Source organism: Phalangium opilio, unplaced genomic scaffold, assembly GCF_054372755.1.
Source record: "Phalangium opilio isolate 3A_F unplaced genomic scaffold, DU_Popi_V2 ptg000009l_1, whole genome shotgun sequence".
Taxonomy (NCBI): Eukaryota; Metazoa; Arthropoda; class Arachnida; order Opiliones; family Phalangiidae; genus Phalangium; species Phalangium opilio.
In genome coordinates, this window is record NW_028324146.1 from 7,428,880 (window position 1) to 7,447,681 (window position 18,802).

Below are 18,802 nucleotides of genomic sequence, written 5' to 3' on the forward strand. Positions count from 1 at the left end.
GGTAATCTAGCTTATTACAGGTCGCCGGTAATCTAGCTTAATTACCGGTCGTTGGTAATCTAGCTTAATTACCGGTCGTCGGTAATCTTGTTAAATCACCTTTATTGTTACTGTCTCTATGGCAGTTGGTATTTTTATATTTATGTGTGGGGTTCTTTTCCAACTTAACTTGTTAGGTAACACAAGCTTAGGTGCCTTTTGTTTTTCTACCACCACGAAAATTGGACCAAATAGGTTTAAACGTGCTAACATCATAAACTGACTCTCATCCATGCTAATATATTGCAGATTGGAATGGTTTTGAAACATACTTAAACTTAAATTTAATAAATGAAACTTGGAAAGCGGAAAATCCAAATATGAGGCTTTCGTTTAGAACCATTTTTAAGTCAATTGAACGTACTACAGTTATTGCATAACGGCTTCCACAAAATGGTTATTTCTAAAATAACCACCCATGTTATTTCTATGGAAATATTTAGATTTTTTCTCAAAATGACTGATTATTTTTATAGAAATGAAAACCACCCTTAGCAACTTTATTTTTTATAAAATGAACTATTCAATGGATCTCATTGAAATTTTAACCACATATTGAGGGCCCGAACAGTAGGTCAGTGGATTTTTTTTTCAAAACAGTCAGTACGATACAGAAAAAGTTATATCCAATTAAAAAACCTTCCTTATACATTACAGTCGATCAGTATGAAGTCTTATCTAAGAGAGCTTAAAAACTATCAAGGACTACTTACCCATCCGCCATTGCTGTAGTAGCGTCTGCTACATCGAAAATCTTACCCCTTAATTTCTCTCAGCCAGTGAGAATTAAACGAATCCCGTAGGGGCAAGGGCTATCAGTCGCCACTAAACCAATGGCGCCTGGCGGAGTATTTCTTGATATTTTTTGGACTAATGCTAATTATCATATTGTAATAAGAGAAAATTCATTTTACTTTAATTTTAACATTTAAATCCTTTTATTTTTAGAAACAGGAAGCCGTTCTTTTAAGGTTATTGTTAAAACTAATAAGACGGTTTAAAAATAAACAGTGTTTATTCAAGTCAACTTAAAGAGTGAGTACAAGATACAGTTTTATAAGAATTAAATATATAAAATCGGTTCGAGTTAAAAAAGAGTTACTGGTAACATTATCATGGATATAAAAAAGATAAGCTTTAGGTCTATTTGCCTACAACGTAATTTAATATAATTTACAACAAAGGTATAATCAGTTATGTTATCTGAACTTTTGCTTTAACAACGTCTCGCTAAAATCTTGAAGGAACATTGCAGTATTGAAACTCGATCTCTCGACGAAGTTAATCGGTTCGAATCTCGCTCACGTGAAAACCGGGCTTAAGAGTATACTAAAGGGAAGGCTTTCACGGCGGTAGTGTCTCGTATAATTTAATACCAAGTTGGGGTTTAACGGATTATAGACAGCAACGGGACAGACTATAGCCCCCTTTTAGATCCCATTCAGACATAGGAACTTAATGGTCGATGATAAGTTTATGATCTCCTATAATTTTCTCTACTTGACCGACGACAATTATAATAATTTTATCCGATAGGTATTACATCTAAATTTTAGTACTCGACAAGCATTTTTCCGCTAAGTTTTATTACCCTGGTACCCGATAACAGAATTCGGGTACCGCCCCGATATCCGATAAGCAAATTTAAGAGTACCCGATTTCAGTTCGAAATACCAAAATTATTATACACGCATTGCCCCATTTATATTTTTATTTGAAATTTTGAAAATAACTAAAGTTACGTTGAAGTATTAATTAGAGCCATATTGCTCCTCCTGACTAGAGTCAGCAGGGACCCCTTAGTGTGTTAATTCGGCACTAGTTCTATTTTTTAAATCATCAATAAAACTACTAAGAAATTCCACTACAACGTTATGTTTACGTCGAAGAGCTATGTCTAATGGCATTTCTCCTTTATTATTTTTTAACTGAGGACAAGCGCCGCTTTCTAGTAACAATTTCACGACATCAACGAAGCCCAAATAAGCGGCACGGTGCATTGGCGTTTCACCCTTGTCACTCTTTAAATCGTAATTAGCTCCGCGACTTAGTAACAATTGCACGACATCAACGTGGCCCAAATAAGCGGCACTGTGCATTGGCGTTTCACCAATGTCACTCTTTAAATCGTAATTAGCGCCGCGTTCTAGTAATAATTTCACGACATCAACGTGGCCCCTTTCAGCGGCAATGTTAATTGGCGTTTCACCTCTGTAATTCTTTAAATCGCAATTAGCTCCGCGTTCTAGTAACAACTTCACGATATCAACGATGGCCCAATAAGCGGCATGGTGCATTGGCGTTGTATCCGTGATGTTCTTTAAATCGTAATTAGCGCCGTGTTCCAGTAATAATTTCACGACATCAACATGGCCCCCAAAAGCGGCACGGTGCATTGGCGTTTCACGGTCCGCATTCTTTAAATCGTAATTAGCGCCGAGTTCCAGTAACAATTTCACGACATTAACGTGGCCCCTAAAAGCGGCACTGTGCATTGGCGTTTCACCTCTGTAATTCTTTAAGTCGTAATTAGCGCCGCGTTCTAATAAGAATTTCACGACATCAACGGAGCCCCCATCAGCGGCTTCGTGCAATGGCGTATCACCTTTGATATTCTTTAAATCCCAATTAGCGCCGCGTTCTAATAACAATTTCACGACGTCAATTTGACCCAGGGATGAAACAAGGTGTAACGGGGCATCTTTTCTAAAAGAGTCTCCACAGTTCACGTCAGCACCGGCATTTATTAAAAGTTCCGCAATTTTGACGTGGTTGTTTGAAGCGGCAGGGTGTTTTCGAGTCATGTCTAGTTAAAAGAGCATGCATTACTAATCACGCAGCAAAGTATAGCCTAGGTCAGGGGTTCATGATAACCCCCTTGTTATTTAATTTAACCGCGGAATTCTCATTAACACCATGGCCAACTATGGCTGCGTTCAGTAACACTCATCAGGGAAAAACATCGATGTTTGGGAATATGAAATCGGTGTTCTTTTGATGTCATGATGACGTTGCAGTTGTTGAACGTCACAATTTTCCGTAATCGATGCTTTTCAAAATGGCGACAATATTATGATAACGTTATGGCAGAGGCTAAAATAATGAAACCGAACTATTTACAAAGATATAATACTTCAATTTATCAACTAAGTCGAAACGCCTACCTCTTAAAAATCTGTCATAAAACGTTTATTAACCGAAATAATATATAGATTTTTAGTATTATTATCCATAACGATAATATTTGTCAATTCTTCATTATTTAAGATTGCGGGAGACTGGGATGTAGCTCCCTCCATTTTTTTTGTCACGGCGCAAAATGACGAAATTTACGTCATGAATTCGATGCTCATCAAAAAAACCTCTCACAACTGGTTTTTCTAATGAGCATACGATGAGCATCGTGACGTCATGCCCAAAGCCACGAAAAAGCGTTCAGTAAAACATCGATGTTATCATTTAGTCATCGATGCCTGTTACTGAAAGCAGCCTTTTAGATAACCTTCTTTCGGCGTTAGAAGGCCTGCCAGCTTTACCCGAGCCCCATGTTAAAAAAGGACGAGCAAAATAGCCCCTACGTTCGCCTTTAGGTGCGCTACCAACCCAGTTTTCCAGGCAGACATTCTACCACCGGTAATCTAAGTTGGCCATGCTCACATATATCACAACAAAACATTAATGACGATCGTTTAAATGTTTTGTATAAAACTAGAAACCATCGAAAAGCCAACTTCTTAGCCAAGGCTTAATTTCCACCACGCCGACAGACGCAGACGCGAGCCATTTTCGCTCCCAAAATCACAAGATCAAAATAGTGCTAAACCGGAAGTGAGAAAGTTAATGCGCGTGGGCGCTACAAATTGGGGTAACTATTTCTTTGGGACTTAGGCGGTGTTTCATCAGGAATACATAGATTTACTACTTGGAATCCTTAAGAGGCCATTTTATGGGCCTGGGTGTCTAACTGAAAGGGGAGGAGGTGTAGAAATCTTCACCGTTGACGTCATGCATAATTTATTTGACGTATTTTGCGACCTGCGCCGCGACTCCCGCGACCTATGCGCGGTGAACCCGAATGAAAACATGATACGTCGTCTGAACAAGTAGACCAAGGATTACGTTTCTAAAAAAAAGGCGAGACTTGCTTTCCGTTAAAAACTCGATATTACTATTCTCACAGGGTGGAGTAAAAATTGAATTCCTTCCACTCTTCACCAAAGTTATACAAAAACAAAACATCAGTATCCCTATACAAAGGCTTATGGTTTAAGGGGAGGCAACGTCATCTTTTCTCGAAATTATTATAGCATTCGTTTTCAATACTGAATTTCGAGCTACACTAACTTCTAAATCGTCGACTTTAGTTACAGTTAGAGAAATTTCCGCCTCAAAAACGTCGTTAACGTCAAACTGTTCCAAGTTCTCGCACTTTCCGACCCTTTCGGAGCCGAAACTGATGCAGACGACAGCTTAAAAGATCATGATCTCGATCTGTCCCACACATTCGCATAACCAATGAGACGCGAGGAAGGAGGAGCAGGTGGTTTAAAAGTTTTTGGCGCTTCCCCTCACAGTCAATCAGATATTTAAGTGGGGTCTATGGCCTCTTAAAGATTCCAAGTACTAAATCTATGTATTCCAGGTTTCATACTTATTATGAACTCCTGCCCAAGTTTACAGTTAGTTGGGGAATCGTTGCGTTTTAAACGGTTAATAATACTTCATGAGAGAGATTAAAGCAAATATGAAACCATAAATTATGAATATGAAGTGAAGTTGTGTTTTCACGAAAAATAACAAGTGACACTGAAAATATTTCTGTCCTCGTCTACACTAAGTAAGAAAAGTTAGAAGTGAGCGAATACTGAGTACTCTAGTAAGCGTGGAACCATAAAGATTACTCGTGTCGCATCTAAATTAGGAATATCAACTTGCCCCAAACCCAGTTTTCGGTTAACTGGTTTTTTAAAAAAGGCCCGTTTAACCGATCCAAAAATAAAAAAAAATTGACCAAAAACAGAAGCACTTAGCAGTGTGGGGAGAAACGAAACACTGCAGCTTTTTTTATCCTTCAGAAATCATGCAATTAAACTGACGTCGCTGACTCACTGCGTCACTACAGATTGCTGGGCATAAAATTCAAGTGACTGAAACGTGAATAGTGAACTCAAAAAAAAACCGTTTCGATTTAAACCAAAGAATCAAAAAACCGAAAAGGTGGTGGTCCGGATTTGAAAAACGGTTTTCGGTTAAATTAGGCTGTTTTTGGTATCCCTAATATAAATATTGGTGTCTTTAAATATAACGACATAAAATTTAGTATAAACAATCACTAGATAAAATAGTTTAGTCTTAAAACCAACTATATAAGAGATAATTTCTGTATTATTGATTTTGGCAAGAAATAAATTACCGATGAAAAAACTATGCATTTTAATGAATGCAGAAACAAATAGAAACATTTTAACTTACCTATATAAGGCCTTGTTTCAACATCAGCACCATTCTGCATAAGACTAAATTTACATGCTACATACAATGGACTAAATCTGTCACACTCTAGTGGATTGACGTCACTTCCGGCTTCCAATAGCTTCTCGACTATTTCAGTATAACCAAACCGGCAAGCCAAGTACAAAGGCGAAAATAATCCAGCGGAGCCATCAGAATACCACCGTTCAACGTTTTCGTTTTGTCTTTCCCGATACTGAACTAAAGACTTTAACAAACGTTGGTTATCTTTGGATAAAATGTCGATCAAGTTGCATAGTGTATCAAGTTGACCTTCGTGGATTAGTACGTGTAGAACGGTTTCTTTCGAGGCATTGTGGCAAGCTGCTGGATTCTTGGGATAATTCTCACCTAAAAATTCTACTGAACTTCGTAAAATCTTCTCAGTTCCCTCGGAATTTCTGCCGTTTCGAATGAGACAATCGAGGAAGGTTCGAATCACTATAAATTCCGCTTTTAACATTATTTCTCGAGCCAAAATTAACAATTTATTCCAGGCACCTGCGTTTTTTTCCATAATTTTAGCTAGGTGCAAAAGGTAATCCACAACGAAATATTCAGCAAAGGTTCGATGCTTAAACGTCAGATTTCCGGTATAAACTCCTGCCTTTAAAAGTGAATCCTCAAGTAGACCTTCTTCGTCCTCAAGTTCGGGGAAATTCAATTCTTCATATACGTTTTCAGACAGCAAAAGTTGAAGAGCGTATTGTCTGTATTTCTTAAGTATTTGTGATTTCATACTTTTTTGAACATGGTTCGCAGCTACGTTACCGTCCGTCGGGGAACATTTTTCGTTGTCGTAAATTCCAACTTTGCTTTCAATATAATTTTCGTATAAATCCACTAACGATACGTTGTCTATCATTGCGAATTGTTCATTTGAAATGTTACGAAGCATATATGACGCCAATAATCTGCATTGTAATGGGACTCCCATGAACTGTCTTTCGTTATCTTTTATAGAGTTGGATAAATTGACAATTGATGTTGAGACGTATTCATTCAAACCTTGAAACGTTTCCGGGAATTTTGAATTCAGGATATTGAAATGTTTTTGCATATATTTAACAATTAACTCCACTTGATCTTCTTTCGAAAATGGTACCTGTTTTTCTTTAGCCCTTGTTTCTTTTGGTGTTTTAGTTTTGAGGTCGTTGAGAAGTTTTCCGTTGCTGAATTCTAAGCAATCCTCGACAGCTAATTTGTCTGAGACATTTTCAAGAGCTAAATTATCAATTTCATTTTCCGCGTTTGAAACTGTCCCTGTTATGGAAACCAGATTCAATATTCAAAATATTTAAAATAGAACCATGGTCATTTAAGTTAGATGGTCATAGCAACACGGAAGAATTCCCTGAAAATACGATTGTCTTCTTCGGACTCGGGGTGTGGAATAATAAGAGGATACAGAGTGTCATCCTTCTATTATCCCCTTCTGCTTAAATGAAAGTGGAGAGATATTCCTACCCTCACCATTGTAAGCAACAGTTTTCGCACTATGACCCTTAAAGGACTATGAAAATACATTCAGAGCGTATTATAAATTATCCTACCTCGCCCTGCCATTGTAGAATATCTTAATTTTCCCAGAGACTCAAAAAACAAACACGGCAAGCTTATGCTATAATTTCACACAACAAAAAAGAAGAAAAAAACATGTAAATTCATTGAAAACTAAACTAAAAGTGAAAAAACATGTACTTATTTAAAATAGTAATGAGATCACTCACATGACGTGGCGTAATTCTATCCAAATTCTTCATCCGACATTAACGGAGTACAATTTCTATTGGTTAAGAACTAGGTATAAACATGACGTCGTTAGTTTTAACAATGCTTCAAATATTTAAATTAAAACCTACCTTTTCATCTTCCTAAGCCTTTTCACGAACAATATCCGGAATCTTGAAAATTACGCTTTCAGATTAGCGAATGAACAGCTCACATAAAAATAACTTTTAACTACAATTACAATGTTCTTACTGAACGATCTATATCTATTTCAATTAATTATAAGCAATTAAACTAAACATTCTGAATTTAGCGTTTATTTCCGTTATTATTAAGGCTATGGACACGACTGAACTAATTTAATCTTTCAAAGTCCTTATCAGCTTGTAAAATTTCACTTCATTGTGGAATAACATCAGGCGAGATTAGTTACGCGGTGAAACTTACCTTAAAAGGTTAAAATAAGATAAGACTATAACAGACGGGTTTTATCATAGTGAGATAGCAACGACATAATCCAATTAAAAAGAGTTTCAACAATGAATTTCTTGTTACTAAGGCAAAATAAAAGAATTGTCTCTGAGATTTTAAAAAGTATTATGACTCAAGAATAGCAAACAAACACAAACTTGACTGTTACACTTAATATTGTTATGTTTCTTATAATAATATTGCAATAAATATAGTATTAATACTTTTTATTTAAAATTTAAAAGTAGACAATGGATCGTTAATGCTACCCCGTTGCACAGAAACAAGGATGGTTAAGTATGGAGCGGAAATACGATGTCATAAAAGATGAAATAAAGGATAAATAAGAATAGAGTGGCGTGGAATAAGCCAAAGATACGTCGTATAACGAGATAGTTTATTATAGAAATAAACAACTAATTCCAATTCAACATATTGGCAAACGATTCCCTTTAAATCGGCTGTTAGAACGGTAAATTTGGTTATATTGAAAATCTCTTATGGGATAAGACGATTTCGCGCCAAAATATCCCCACGTGGCCACGTTGTATTTATGAAGGCAATGTTTCTGGCGGTTGTATAGACTTGCAAACGTCCTTGGTATTCTTATTCAGTTTAGTTCCTCGTCTTCCTAAACCTATTCAATGAAGTGTGTACGCATCCAGTCCATTGTCGAACTGTTCTACGTTGGTCCTTGTTTCTTTTATCGTTCGAGATTTATGGTTTTCGAGAAAATCGATGTTTCTTAACACCAAACCTTTGTCTAAAGTTAATCTGTCATTTTAGGGTGGTGGAATAGGATGGGATTTCTCGAGTTTAAATCTGACGCTGATAATGAAGTATATCGAGCAAAAGTAAAACACAATTCACAATGCTTAACCTTACTAGTACAATTAAATGCACTGCTTAAACTTACTATTATAATCCCCATCCTTTTAAGATACACGAACGAAAATATCACCTCACCAAAATCCTCTCCCATTCACCCTCCCTTCAATGACGAACGAAAAATTTCATACTGCCAAAAGGCGGTACTCTTCACGACGGCGCCAACATCGGGGCAGGCCAAACTAATACCCACATCGTAGATGTACATGATAAGATGTAGATAACATACCTACAGACGCTAATTTCAACAACTTTCCAATTGATCCATGTCCTAAAAGTTCAGTAACCAACCTTATAACCTTTAAACTACAATACCCGTAACATTTCTCGGAATTTGATCAATTATCCTTCACTCATTATCCAAATCCTCAAACATCCCCAAGATTTTAGAACAAACAAATAATTACCGTCTAAAAGACGCCCGATATTTCAATCCAATTAAAATTGCAAATTAATTAATCAGAGAAATAATCTAAAAAATACTTACGGCGCAACAAACACACTTTTCCTGTCCTGTTGAACCACGTAAAACTGATTAAACCGTTAACGACTTCATTTCACATGGCAGGATCAGGAGAAGAACTACAACTATAAATTAATAACAGCAACCTAGCCTTTATACATAGTGTCCTTTTCTCATGAAAATGAAACTCACATTCTTGCTACCGGGCCCACATTCCCCATCCCTCCGCGCCAACCCTACAAACGGGTCTATAAACAAAATATATCAATATATATATACTGCTTTCCAAAAATTCCGCTTCGATACAGCCGTCCATCAAATTACTTTGCCACTACAACCTGGTAGCGTAGTACTAACTTAGTTTATAGTGAAATAGCATAGCGAATTGTTTCTGGAACTCTATCTGCCTCCTCACACAAAGACGCGGGTTTGAAGCATGATAAAAGTGGTCTCGGGGGAAATCAGGAACAGCTCAATAACCTCATAAGGACGGGTAAACAATGCTAAAAAATCCTCTATCACGAGTACGAAATTTTATGATATTTTTGCACATGTCAATAGATATAAAGGCAAAATTCATAACTTCTTCTAAAACCAAACCTTCATGCTGAAACCCAAAGCGTGCTTATGCCACGAGATTTGTACTGCCAAAGGTAGCAATTCGACGCTATTTTAGTTCCCATTAGCACGTATTTGCAGTATCCATGAAAGCACGTGTATGCACTATAGACATTCTATTAATTAAACGTTAGGAAGCAAACACAAAGGAGGTAGACCGGAATCCTAGGTTATTTATTTCGCACCAAGAGGTAACAACGGACGTAGCCTGAGGTCACGAAACTCGGCCTCCCTTTCTGTGGTGTTTACTCTAAATAAAACAAAATATACAGTCTTTTCAGTCACGTTTAACATAATTTATTTTCTACAAATAAAGTACCAATTTAATATATTGAAATCACAGCTTCTGCAAACTCTGAAAGTCTTTACCGCTGCCACTACGGGATTGGAATTGAATATGGTCTCTATAGAAAGAGTTGATGAATACTGTCGTTTGGAGTCCGAGTCCGAGTCAAAGAAACCAGAATCTCAACCTCCATCTGACTGGCCTCAACGAGGAGAAATCGTATTTCATGGCTACAGCACCAAATACCGAGAGGGATTGGATTTGCTCTTGAGAGATATAGATGTCAGGAATGAAGCCGGAGAAAAGGTGAGCGTAGTCGGGCAGATATGCGCTGGAAAGTCGTCACTGACGCGTCATAGAAGGGGTACGTGGTCAGATCGTGATAGACGGAGTGGAGGTGAAGGGATTAGGCTTGTCCGATTTGAGATCGTGTCTGACCATAATCCCCCAAGAGCCCGTCCTCTTTTCGGGCACGCTGAGATTCAACCTGGATCCCTACGGGCAACAAGGCCACCTTGGAACACTCGCACCTGAAGTCCTTCGTGGCGTCACTCGAACAGGGACTGAATCATCCCGTGGCCGAAGGAAGCCAGAATCTGAGCGTCGTGCAGCGTCAGTTGGTCTGTTTGGCTCGTTCCTTGTTGTAGAACACCAAGATCCTCATCTTGGACGAAGCGACGGCTTCGGTCGACATGCACACCGATGATCTCATTCAAGAGACCGTCAGGGAAGAATTTTCCGACTCTACCATCATCACCATTGCGCACAGAATAAACACAATTTTGGACTACGACAAGTCAGTTCATCTAACATTTAAATAGGATTTATGAGTCAAATTATGTAACGTTTTTCCCTTTACCTTTGAATTAAAGACATTCACTTTGTACTCACTTCTCTAATATCAAATAAAATAATTTAACAACTAAACTATTTGATTTATTTTTAATAATTAATAAAAACTTAATCTAATTTTTGATTTGTTTCATACTTGCTTTTACATTGTGAAACCGTTCTAGCCTTAGGAAAGATGGTCTGATTTACTTTATACTCAATTTATGAAGCTTTAACCCTATAAAATAATTTCATTTTTGATTTATACTCTCTTAACGTTATAAAGCCTTGACCGCATAAAAATTATTCCAAACTTCCGTTGATTTACTTCTAGTGAAAGCTAAACTTATTACAATTAATAAGCAGTTACTCAGTTAACCATATAATAATAAAATTCCTGAAAGTTGGTACTAAATATCTTAATCCCACATATTTTATGGTAAAAATTATTCTTGCTATTTCTCGAGAAACTAAACCTACTTCGGTGGTTCGATTGGGCGTATAATTTACTGTGAAATGTTCATGGACTCGAGTTTAAATAAAAACAAAAATATTAAGTTTATTAATATAAAAAGTTTATTAAGGTAATTAAAGTTTCAACGAGTTACAAAAAAGGTTCTATAAATTCGCCCATCCCGTGATAGGTCCCTTAGGAGGGAGGAGAGAGAGAGGTTTCCCGAAGTTTACAGATCTAGCGAAAGTTTGCAACTACTCGTCTTTTAAAACGAGGATTTCTCTCCTAGAGTTCCAAGATATTTTCAAAAAAGGGAGGCCCATTTCTCATTGGTCAGTAGCTTCTTGTGCCTCCAAAATTTACCTTATATGGTCATGAAAAGGACTGAAGAGAGGCTTCACGAAGTGTTTTTAGAAACTTTCCACTACTAACCGATGAGCCATGGGACCCTCCAAGAAGATGGGAAAGTACCGAGGGGCGTTTTGCTTGGTATTGAAAGAGGTAAAAAAAAATATCTTTATAGGTAAGGGAATATAAAATTGTAATGCAGTTACACTTTAAAGTAAAGTTTCAATAGAAATACATTTAAATTAATTTAGTTTAGAGGTTACATTGATTTCTTATTCAACATTATTTTACAAAAAATCATACAAACGCAAAAAATCATTTAACAAAGGCTATCTGGACAGGCGTAAATTAGCCTTTGCCCGCAGTAGGTTCCGACGGACTAACGCAAAAATGGGGCCCCCAAAGTATGGGTTAAAAATAAGTCACCTCCGATAAGCTTAATTGTTACATCTATGACTGATTATCTTCCCTCAGATTTGGTTTTAGAAGAGCTACGCATTCGTTACAGCCTTGGCATGATTTTCTTCTTTGCAATTTGAGATTTAAACCTATCGTGTGTGACGTCAAATTTGAGTGAATTCTTAAGGATTACACAATCTTTTACAAGGATAGATATAGCTCTAGAAATATGGTCTGTAATCAGTGGTGGAAAGATTATTATAAATACAAAATTTACAGTTCACAAAAGATAAATTTTATCGCCTGACGTCTGGTATTTTGATATTCAGGTCTAATGTAGACGAATTCGATATAATAGTATAGTATAGTTGCGTTTTGCGAGCGAGTCTCGATCAAGGTCTTTTAGTGTAGGGGTTTGAAACATCACCAGAACGGTTTACTGTGAAACGTTGAAAGTATTAGTTAGACTAGTCTGTAAAAAAAATTGCTGAAAGTTAGATTTATTCACCTTTAAATGGGTTCCTTCATAATGGATGACTTTTGTAATTCACCATTTTGGGTATGTTACGTGATGTTTATTTACTAAATTCATAGTTTTGAATTAAAGTACGAATATTACGAGTTTTGCGAGAGTTTAGGAGAGTGTAATTGTATTTGAAAGGACGCCAATTTGACATGGAACACGGATGACCCGGATTTTACTCCGTGTTTTCAAAAGACCATCTTGGTCTGGGTGCCGTGCGCCATACTATGGTTGTTCCTACCATTGGAAGTTGCCTTGATCGCCAAGTCGGAGCGGCGAGGCATCCATTGTTCTCATCTTTCCATTACGAAAAGCGTAAGTCCTTATTGAGCAAGGATCATCGATGTACGGCACAAAATGCACAGGATGACCGCGGTCTTGTCAGAAAAGTTCATAAAACGTAGCTTTTGTTTTGTGTTTTCAGCTCTTGGTTTTGTTACTGGCCGCAATTAGCGTCTTAAAATTTGGAAAACAAATGTACTACAGCGATTTTGAAGTCGTTGGCAATTTGGCGGTCGTGTTTCAATTTGGAACCTATGTAAGAAAATTTAAAAAAAAATCCATATCTAAAGTTTTGATGGAATTAATTAAGCTCGCGTGTTGCAGATCTTGGCGTTATTCCTCATAATATACGGCCTAAGAGGTGGCACGGTGTTGTCCGGAATCCTGACAATATTTTGGTTTCTATTAACATTAACGCAAACTATCACACTGAGATCCACCATTATCAAATATTATCTACAAGTAAGCGAAGGTTTTCATTTAAAAATAGTATTATGGAAAGATAAAAACATGTTATATTTCAGAACGACAAAGATGACTATTTCGGCCTGGTAACTGAGTCGGTAATTTACCCTATAGTTTTAGCTACTCTCTTATTACACACACTGAGTGACATCTCTCCGCACTACGAAAAACATGCGAAAGCAATCGAAGTCAAAATGGTAATATTCCAATCATTTCTGTTGTAAGTCGTTTATGTAATACTAGCTGTTACCCGCGGCGTTGCTCGCGTGTAATTAGAACTGCCATCAAAATGATATAAAGAATGCTCGGTAGATTTTACTGATGACTAATATTTTTGTAGCACCTTAGGAGTGAAGGCACTCGGCGTTGCCCATCAACCCGTCGGGACATTTTTTTATTACTTTTCACGCGGACATTATTCCATAAAGCACAGTTTTTAAATTTTTGGCCTCCCTTTAAAAAGTTGGCAAGAAATTGAACCCAAAAGACCATCTAGTCCGTCTATAGGTTAATGGAAACTAGTATACTAAGTATTTGCAAAATTGGTTGAAATGCGCGGACTTTGTTGCATAGCGAAGATTGTTTTACATTTCTGGGCGCCATTTATTAAGATGGCGACGGATTGGAAAGATTTTTCTTAGTACGCGCCTACTACTTATAAGAAACATTCCTGCAAATTTTCAACCTTCTAGGGCAAGTGGTTTGGGCTGAGCGTTGATTATTAGTCAGTCTGTCAGTCAGTCAGTCAGGATTTTGATTTATATAGATATAGATAAGTTCGACACTGGTCATTAGGAGCTCTAGTTGATTTTGCCTTCTTGCTTGTCGATCTCCATTTAGCTGTAGGTAACGCTTTAGTGTCATACTTATGGAACACATAAACTTCATTTTTCTTTTAAATTTCTTTAACAAAATTTTAATTATTTTAAAACATTAAGAAATCAAGGGAAGATGATGCATCGTTTTGTTCACGCGTGGTTCATTCATGGCTTACCAGGTAACTCTGTTCCTGTTCTTATATATTACCATTGCTTGAAGAAGTTATTTCTGGGCAGCTTATTTTATTTCAATGCTAACTTTCAAGTTTTCTTGTCAATTGTTAACGAATTGTAGTGCCCTATGGAAAGGTTGGAAGAATAATCTGCAGCCATCGGATGTGTACGACTTGAATGACTCGGAGAGGGCGCTGACAGTCTCGCGCATTTTCGAAAAACACTGGAAGCCCCAAGCTAAGACCAAAAGTGACGACAATGAAATGGAAATGAAAATATTTTCGAAAGTACAAAACGGAACGAAATGTCAAAGCGAGTCAATCGCTTGGCCATTGTTGAGGACAGTCGGGCCTTGCATGATTGCTGGAGTGGTCTTACAAGTTCTGTCCGACGTAGTGTCTATCGGTCCTGCCCTTTTGACTGGGTAAAAAGTTTCATTTTTTAAACCATTAATAAACGTCATAATATCATAAGTGATAAATTCTGGGAAATCAAAAGATAACATTAAAATAAAATAAAAATTCAATATTGTACATGCTGTACACCATAAGCGTAAAATGAAGTTCCTTTGATTCTTTGCTCATATTGAAGCTCTAACTGAGCAGAAACATTTTCTGTGGGTCAGATCAGAAGTTAATGACTTCTTATCCTGGGAAGTATTGGACACTAAGGCTTTATATAGTATCCATCCCTGCTAGTCAAAATTGCCTATGGCCATTGTAAAAGTGGGTCGAAAGTTTCCTCCCCACGAGGAAAACTATCTAATCTACTGAAAAAATCCCACGCCGAGAGGCTGTGGCACTCAAACTGTGGGGCGTGTTCAAAACTTCTTCAGCGCCAATCGTTGAAAAGCCGTCTGTCTAGAACTCTATGAAAATCCATTACAATCCGTGGGCCTAGGACCCCACACTAGTTTGACCGGAATTTCTAGCAAACTCTATTAACAGCTGTTCTTGTGACCGTTTCTGATTCGTTACCTCAAACCACAGGACACACCTTAAAGTTTCGTTACTTTCCCGCTACTGGCGCGCAAATCAGCCTGCCAGCTCAAAATGAAAGAAGCGCCGTAGGTGGCACGGTGATCGGACCTAATAAGAACTTGGCTAACAGAGATGGTTCCGGATATGGTTAGAGTCCAATACTTCCCAGGATAAGAAGTCATAAACTTCTGGTCAGATGTCTTAAACGGAATATTTTCAATCCTCTGAAAATTATTCAAAACTGATTTAAGCAGACGTTGAGATTGCAAATGGCTGGTCGCGCTGTAATGAATTTTTGGAACGATTTAACCAGTTTATACTTATGTTTTCAGTTCCATCATTGATTACTCGACGAGTCATGATCCTTTGTGGAAGGGGATCTTTTACGCTTGCCTTTACGGTGTGGCCAGTCTTACACAAACTCTGTTGCAAGAAGGCAGCGCCATTTTTCACACCAAATTAGGACTGAGACTCAAATCCGCCACCATGCACGTTCTGTACAAAAAAGTAAGTTAATGTTTGTCGTGATAATGGGACGCCAGTTCATTAATGAGATTCGTCGAAACAGACATTTCGCTTGACAAGCAGCGATCGGCGAAACCTGACCATGGGCGAAATACTGAACACGATGTACGTCGACACGAACAGATTCCAAATTCTGTCGCCGCAACTGGGCCTCTTGTGGTCGGTCCCAGTACAAACAGTACTGTGTTTCGCCTTCATGTATCGAGAACTGGGATATTCAGCCTTTGCTGGCGTCGTACCTATTCTCGTTCTTCTTCCACTGAACTATCTCAGCACCAAGAAATACAAGGAATTGCAGGTAAATGTTATCCAACTAAAACACCACTAGACCGTAATCGGGGCCACATGCATAAATGATCAACCATCTCTAGCAGAACACTTCAAAGAAATGTTAACAGCGAGTTATTATAAGCCAATTCAGAAAAGCAGGCGGGGAAAAACAAGGTTGGTCCGGGCACACCTAATCAATTTATAGGACATTGGACCATTGAGGCAGTGACCCTCCCTAGCTATAGGTGTTTCAAAGTAATATAATTTCTGTTCCTGCTTGAAAGATAACCGACATAATAACTCAAAGTTAGAAAAAGGCGATAAGGGGCGGCAATAAGCCAAATACTTCCAGCCTCCATTAAATCCGTGAGAGCGGAAATAAGCAAAACACTTCCAAGGTTTCCAGGGACACTATTCTCTAAAAATTTATATGATTAGGACCCCAAATCCAAATCTAATCAATAGGGTTGGTTCCATATGGAGATGGTGCTTAAAACCGTATTCTCTTATTTCTCTAACCCAAATCCAAATTGGCATTTGAATCTCCCGCCAAACATTTACCTATCCCAAATGTACATCACTTCCTCTTTCATTTCGTAATTTTATTTCAGCATGAATTACACTATGGCAATAAAATAATTATCTACGATAAATTAATTTATAAATTTAAAATTAGAATTTTACTCATTTCAAAACTAGGCGCTCCTAAGGGTTTTGAAAAAGTTTAATTGAAATGATTTAAACTATTAGTGATGGCATAAGCATATCATACCACCCGTAAGCGTGAGTTCACAACACGACCACGGTTAATCACCATTGTACAATAGCGCCAGAGAGAGATTTGAGGTCCTACGCCACCTCGAGGGGAATCGAAGCAATTCCAGTATCCCCCTACTGGGCCCCTACTATCTTTTAACTTGGCAATCTAAACAGTCGTCTCGACTCGTCTGGATGGCGGCGGTATTCGGAGTATAGTTGTTATTATAAGTTTATTAAGCGTAAATAATCTTGAATTTTTGTTCAAAATAGAAAACAAGCTGGTCCAGCAACCAGAACATTTTGCACACCCAATCAATTTATAGGACATTGGTCCAGTGAGGCAGTGACCCCTATAAGTGTCTCAAAGTTATCTTACTTCTGTCCCTGCTTAAAATAAAACCGACGAAATAAATCACAGCAAGACAAGGTTGAAAAGGGGCGGAAATAAGTCAAATACTTTGAGCCTCCTGGAAATTCGCGAGAGCGGAAATAAGCAGAACACTTGAAATGTATCCAGGGACACTATTCTCTAAAAATTTCAATGATTAAATACCCAAATCCAAATGTAAACATTAGGTTTGGTTTCATAAGGAAAGAGAGCTTAAAACCTTATTCTCTAACCCAAATCCAAATCGACATTTGAATCTCCCGCCAAACATTTCACCATCTCAAATTATTCTCTTATTTCTTTAATCCAAATCGACATTTGAATCTCCCGCCAAACATTTCACCATCTCAAATTATTCTCTTATTTCTTTAAACCAATTCGACATTTGAATCTCCCGCGAAACACGCAAATGTACGTCACTTCCTCTTTCATTGCATAATTTTATTTCAGCATAAATAACACTAAGGCAGTAAATTAATTACCTACGATAAATTAATTTATTACTTTAAAATTAGAATTTTATTCATTATAAAACTAAGCTTTTCCTGAAGGTTTTGAACCGTTTAATTGAAATTATTTAAACTATTAGTCATGATCAATTGGCCAATATCGTAAATTAACCGATGTCAATACCAATTTATTTAAAATCAATGAAACGAAAATATCAATATCAAACAATTACCCACTGGAAAAGATATCAAGCTATTCTTTAATTTAAATTTCTCAGGTTAAGTTTCAAAAGATGATGAATTTTATTATTTTCTGACACCAAAATTGGCAGCTTCTTTGCATAATTCCCGAAGTTTTTCTATTCCAAAATAGAAAGGTTAACGTTTTGTGATAATAAAGGAGAAATATAAATATAATTTTCGTTTCTTTTGAACTAGTTTCTATAAAGGAACTTTAATCAAATGGCCATTTGTATGAGTACACTTACCGATAATGGATTTTACTAATCTAGACAATTACTACGTCTTTTAATTAATATTTTATAAATACTACCTGAATATTTTTTTAAATATGAAAGATTATATTTTTATTTTAGATTAATGAGTTAAAAAAATTGGTATCCGTGTTTCAGTTAAGCTTTGATATTGACATCGATTAATTTACGATATCGGCTAACGATCCTAGTCTGTTTATAACATTAAATCGGAACTTCAAGTGTCACTAGACCGTATATAACTTCAAAATCGAGAGTTAGGAACTTTAAAACAATCTCAACAGGATATCCGTGCTTAAACTTATCATTATATGTGATATTGTAATAAGATAATGTGACGAAGCGGCTCACTGAACGTTGGGCAATGGCCTCAGAGTTTTGCTTGCAATGGTCAAGCTAAAATTCCTCACTAAACGCAATCTTCTAAGGAGCTATTAGTAAAATAATATATTACGAACAAAAATGGTCTCACTTAGACCACAAAAATTATACTTAAATGTCCAAAAATTTAATGAGAGGTGTATCTAGGGAGATTGACATCCGTTAATATACAATATCGGCTCGGCTAATGATGCTAATCTGTTTATAAAATTATATCGGAACTTCAAGTAGTAAATAAACAACACTTGAGCTATT

At 37.1% G+C, this 18,802-nt stretch overlaps 3 protein-coding genes across 3 annotated transcripts; 2 read left to right on the top strand and 1 right to left on the bottom strand.

The window, feature by feature from the left end:
• Positions 1-1,168: 1,168 nt before the first annotated feature.
• On the bottom strand, positions 1,169-7,116 carry LOC149713613 (uncharacterized). The gene is made up of 4 exons (XM_089844037.1): positions 7,104-7,116; positions 6,052-6,813; positions 5,512-5,991; positions 1,169-2,845 (listed from the first exon to the last, which is right to left on the bottom strand). The coding sequence occupies exons 1-4, from the start codon at positions 7,114-7,116 to the stop codon at positions 1,839-1,841; spliced, it is 2,262 nt and encodes a 753-aa protein (XP_089700163.1). The 3' UTR covers positions 1,169-1,838.
• Positions 7,117-7,280: 164 nt separating this feature from the next.
• Positions 7,281-11,561, top strand: LOC149713614 (multidrug resistance protein mrp-7-like). Its single transcript, XM_089844045.1, has 5 exons — positions 7,281-7,370; positions 10,065-10,313; positions 10,384-10,542; positions 10,655-10,803; positions 11,483-11,561. The coding sequence occupies exons 1-5, from the start codon at positions 7,281-7,283 to the stop codon at positions 11,559-11,561; spliced, it is 726 nt and encodes a 241-aa protein (XP_089700171.1).
• A 1,007-nt stretch (positions 11,562-12,568) lies between these two features.
• LOC149713615 (ATP-binding cassette sub-family C member 1-like) lies at positions 12,569-17,051 on the top strand. Its single transcript, XM_089844047.1, has 10 exons — positions 12,569-12,598; positions 12,701-12,877; positions 12,987-13,100; positions 13,169-13,306; positions 13,369-13,506; positions 14,248-14,306; positions 14,423-14,725; positions 15,614-15,788; positions 15,850-16,104; positions 17,010-17,051. The coding sequence occupies exons 1-10, from the start codon at positions 12,569-12,571 to the stop codon at positions 17,049-17,051; spliced, it is 1,431 nt and encodes a 476-aa protein (XP_089700173.1).
• Positions 17,052-18,802: the final 1,751 nt, after the last annotated feature.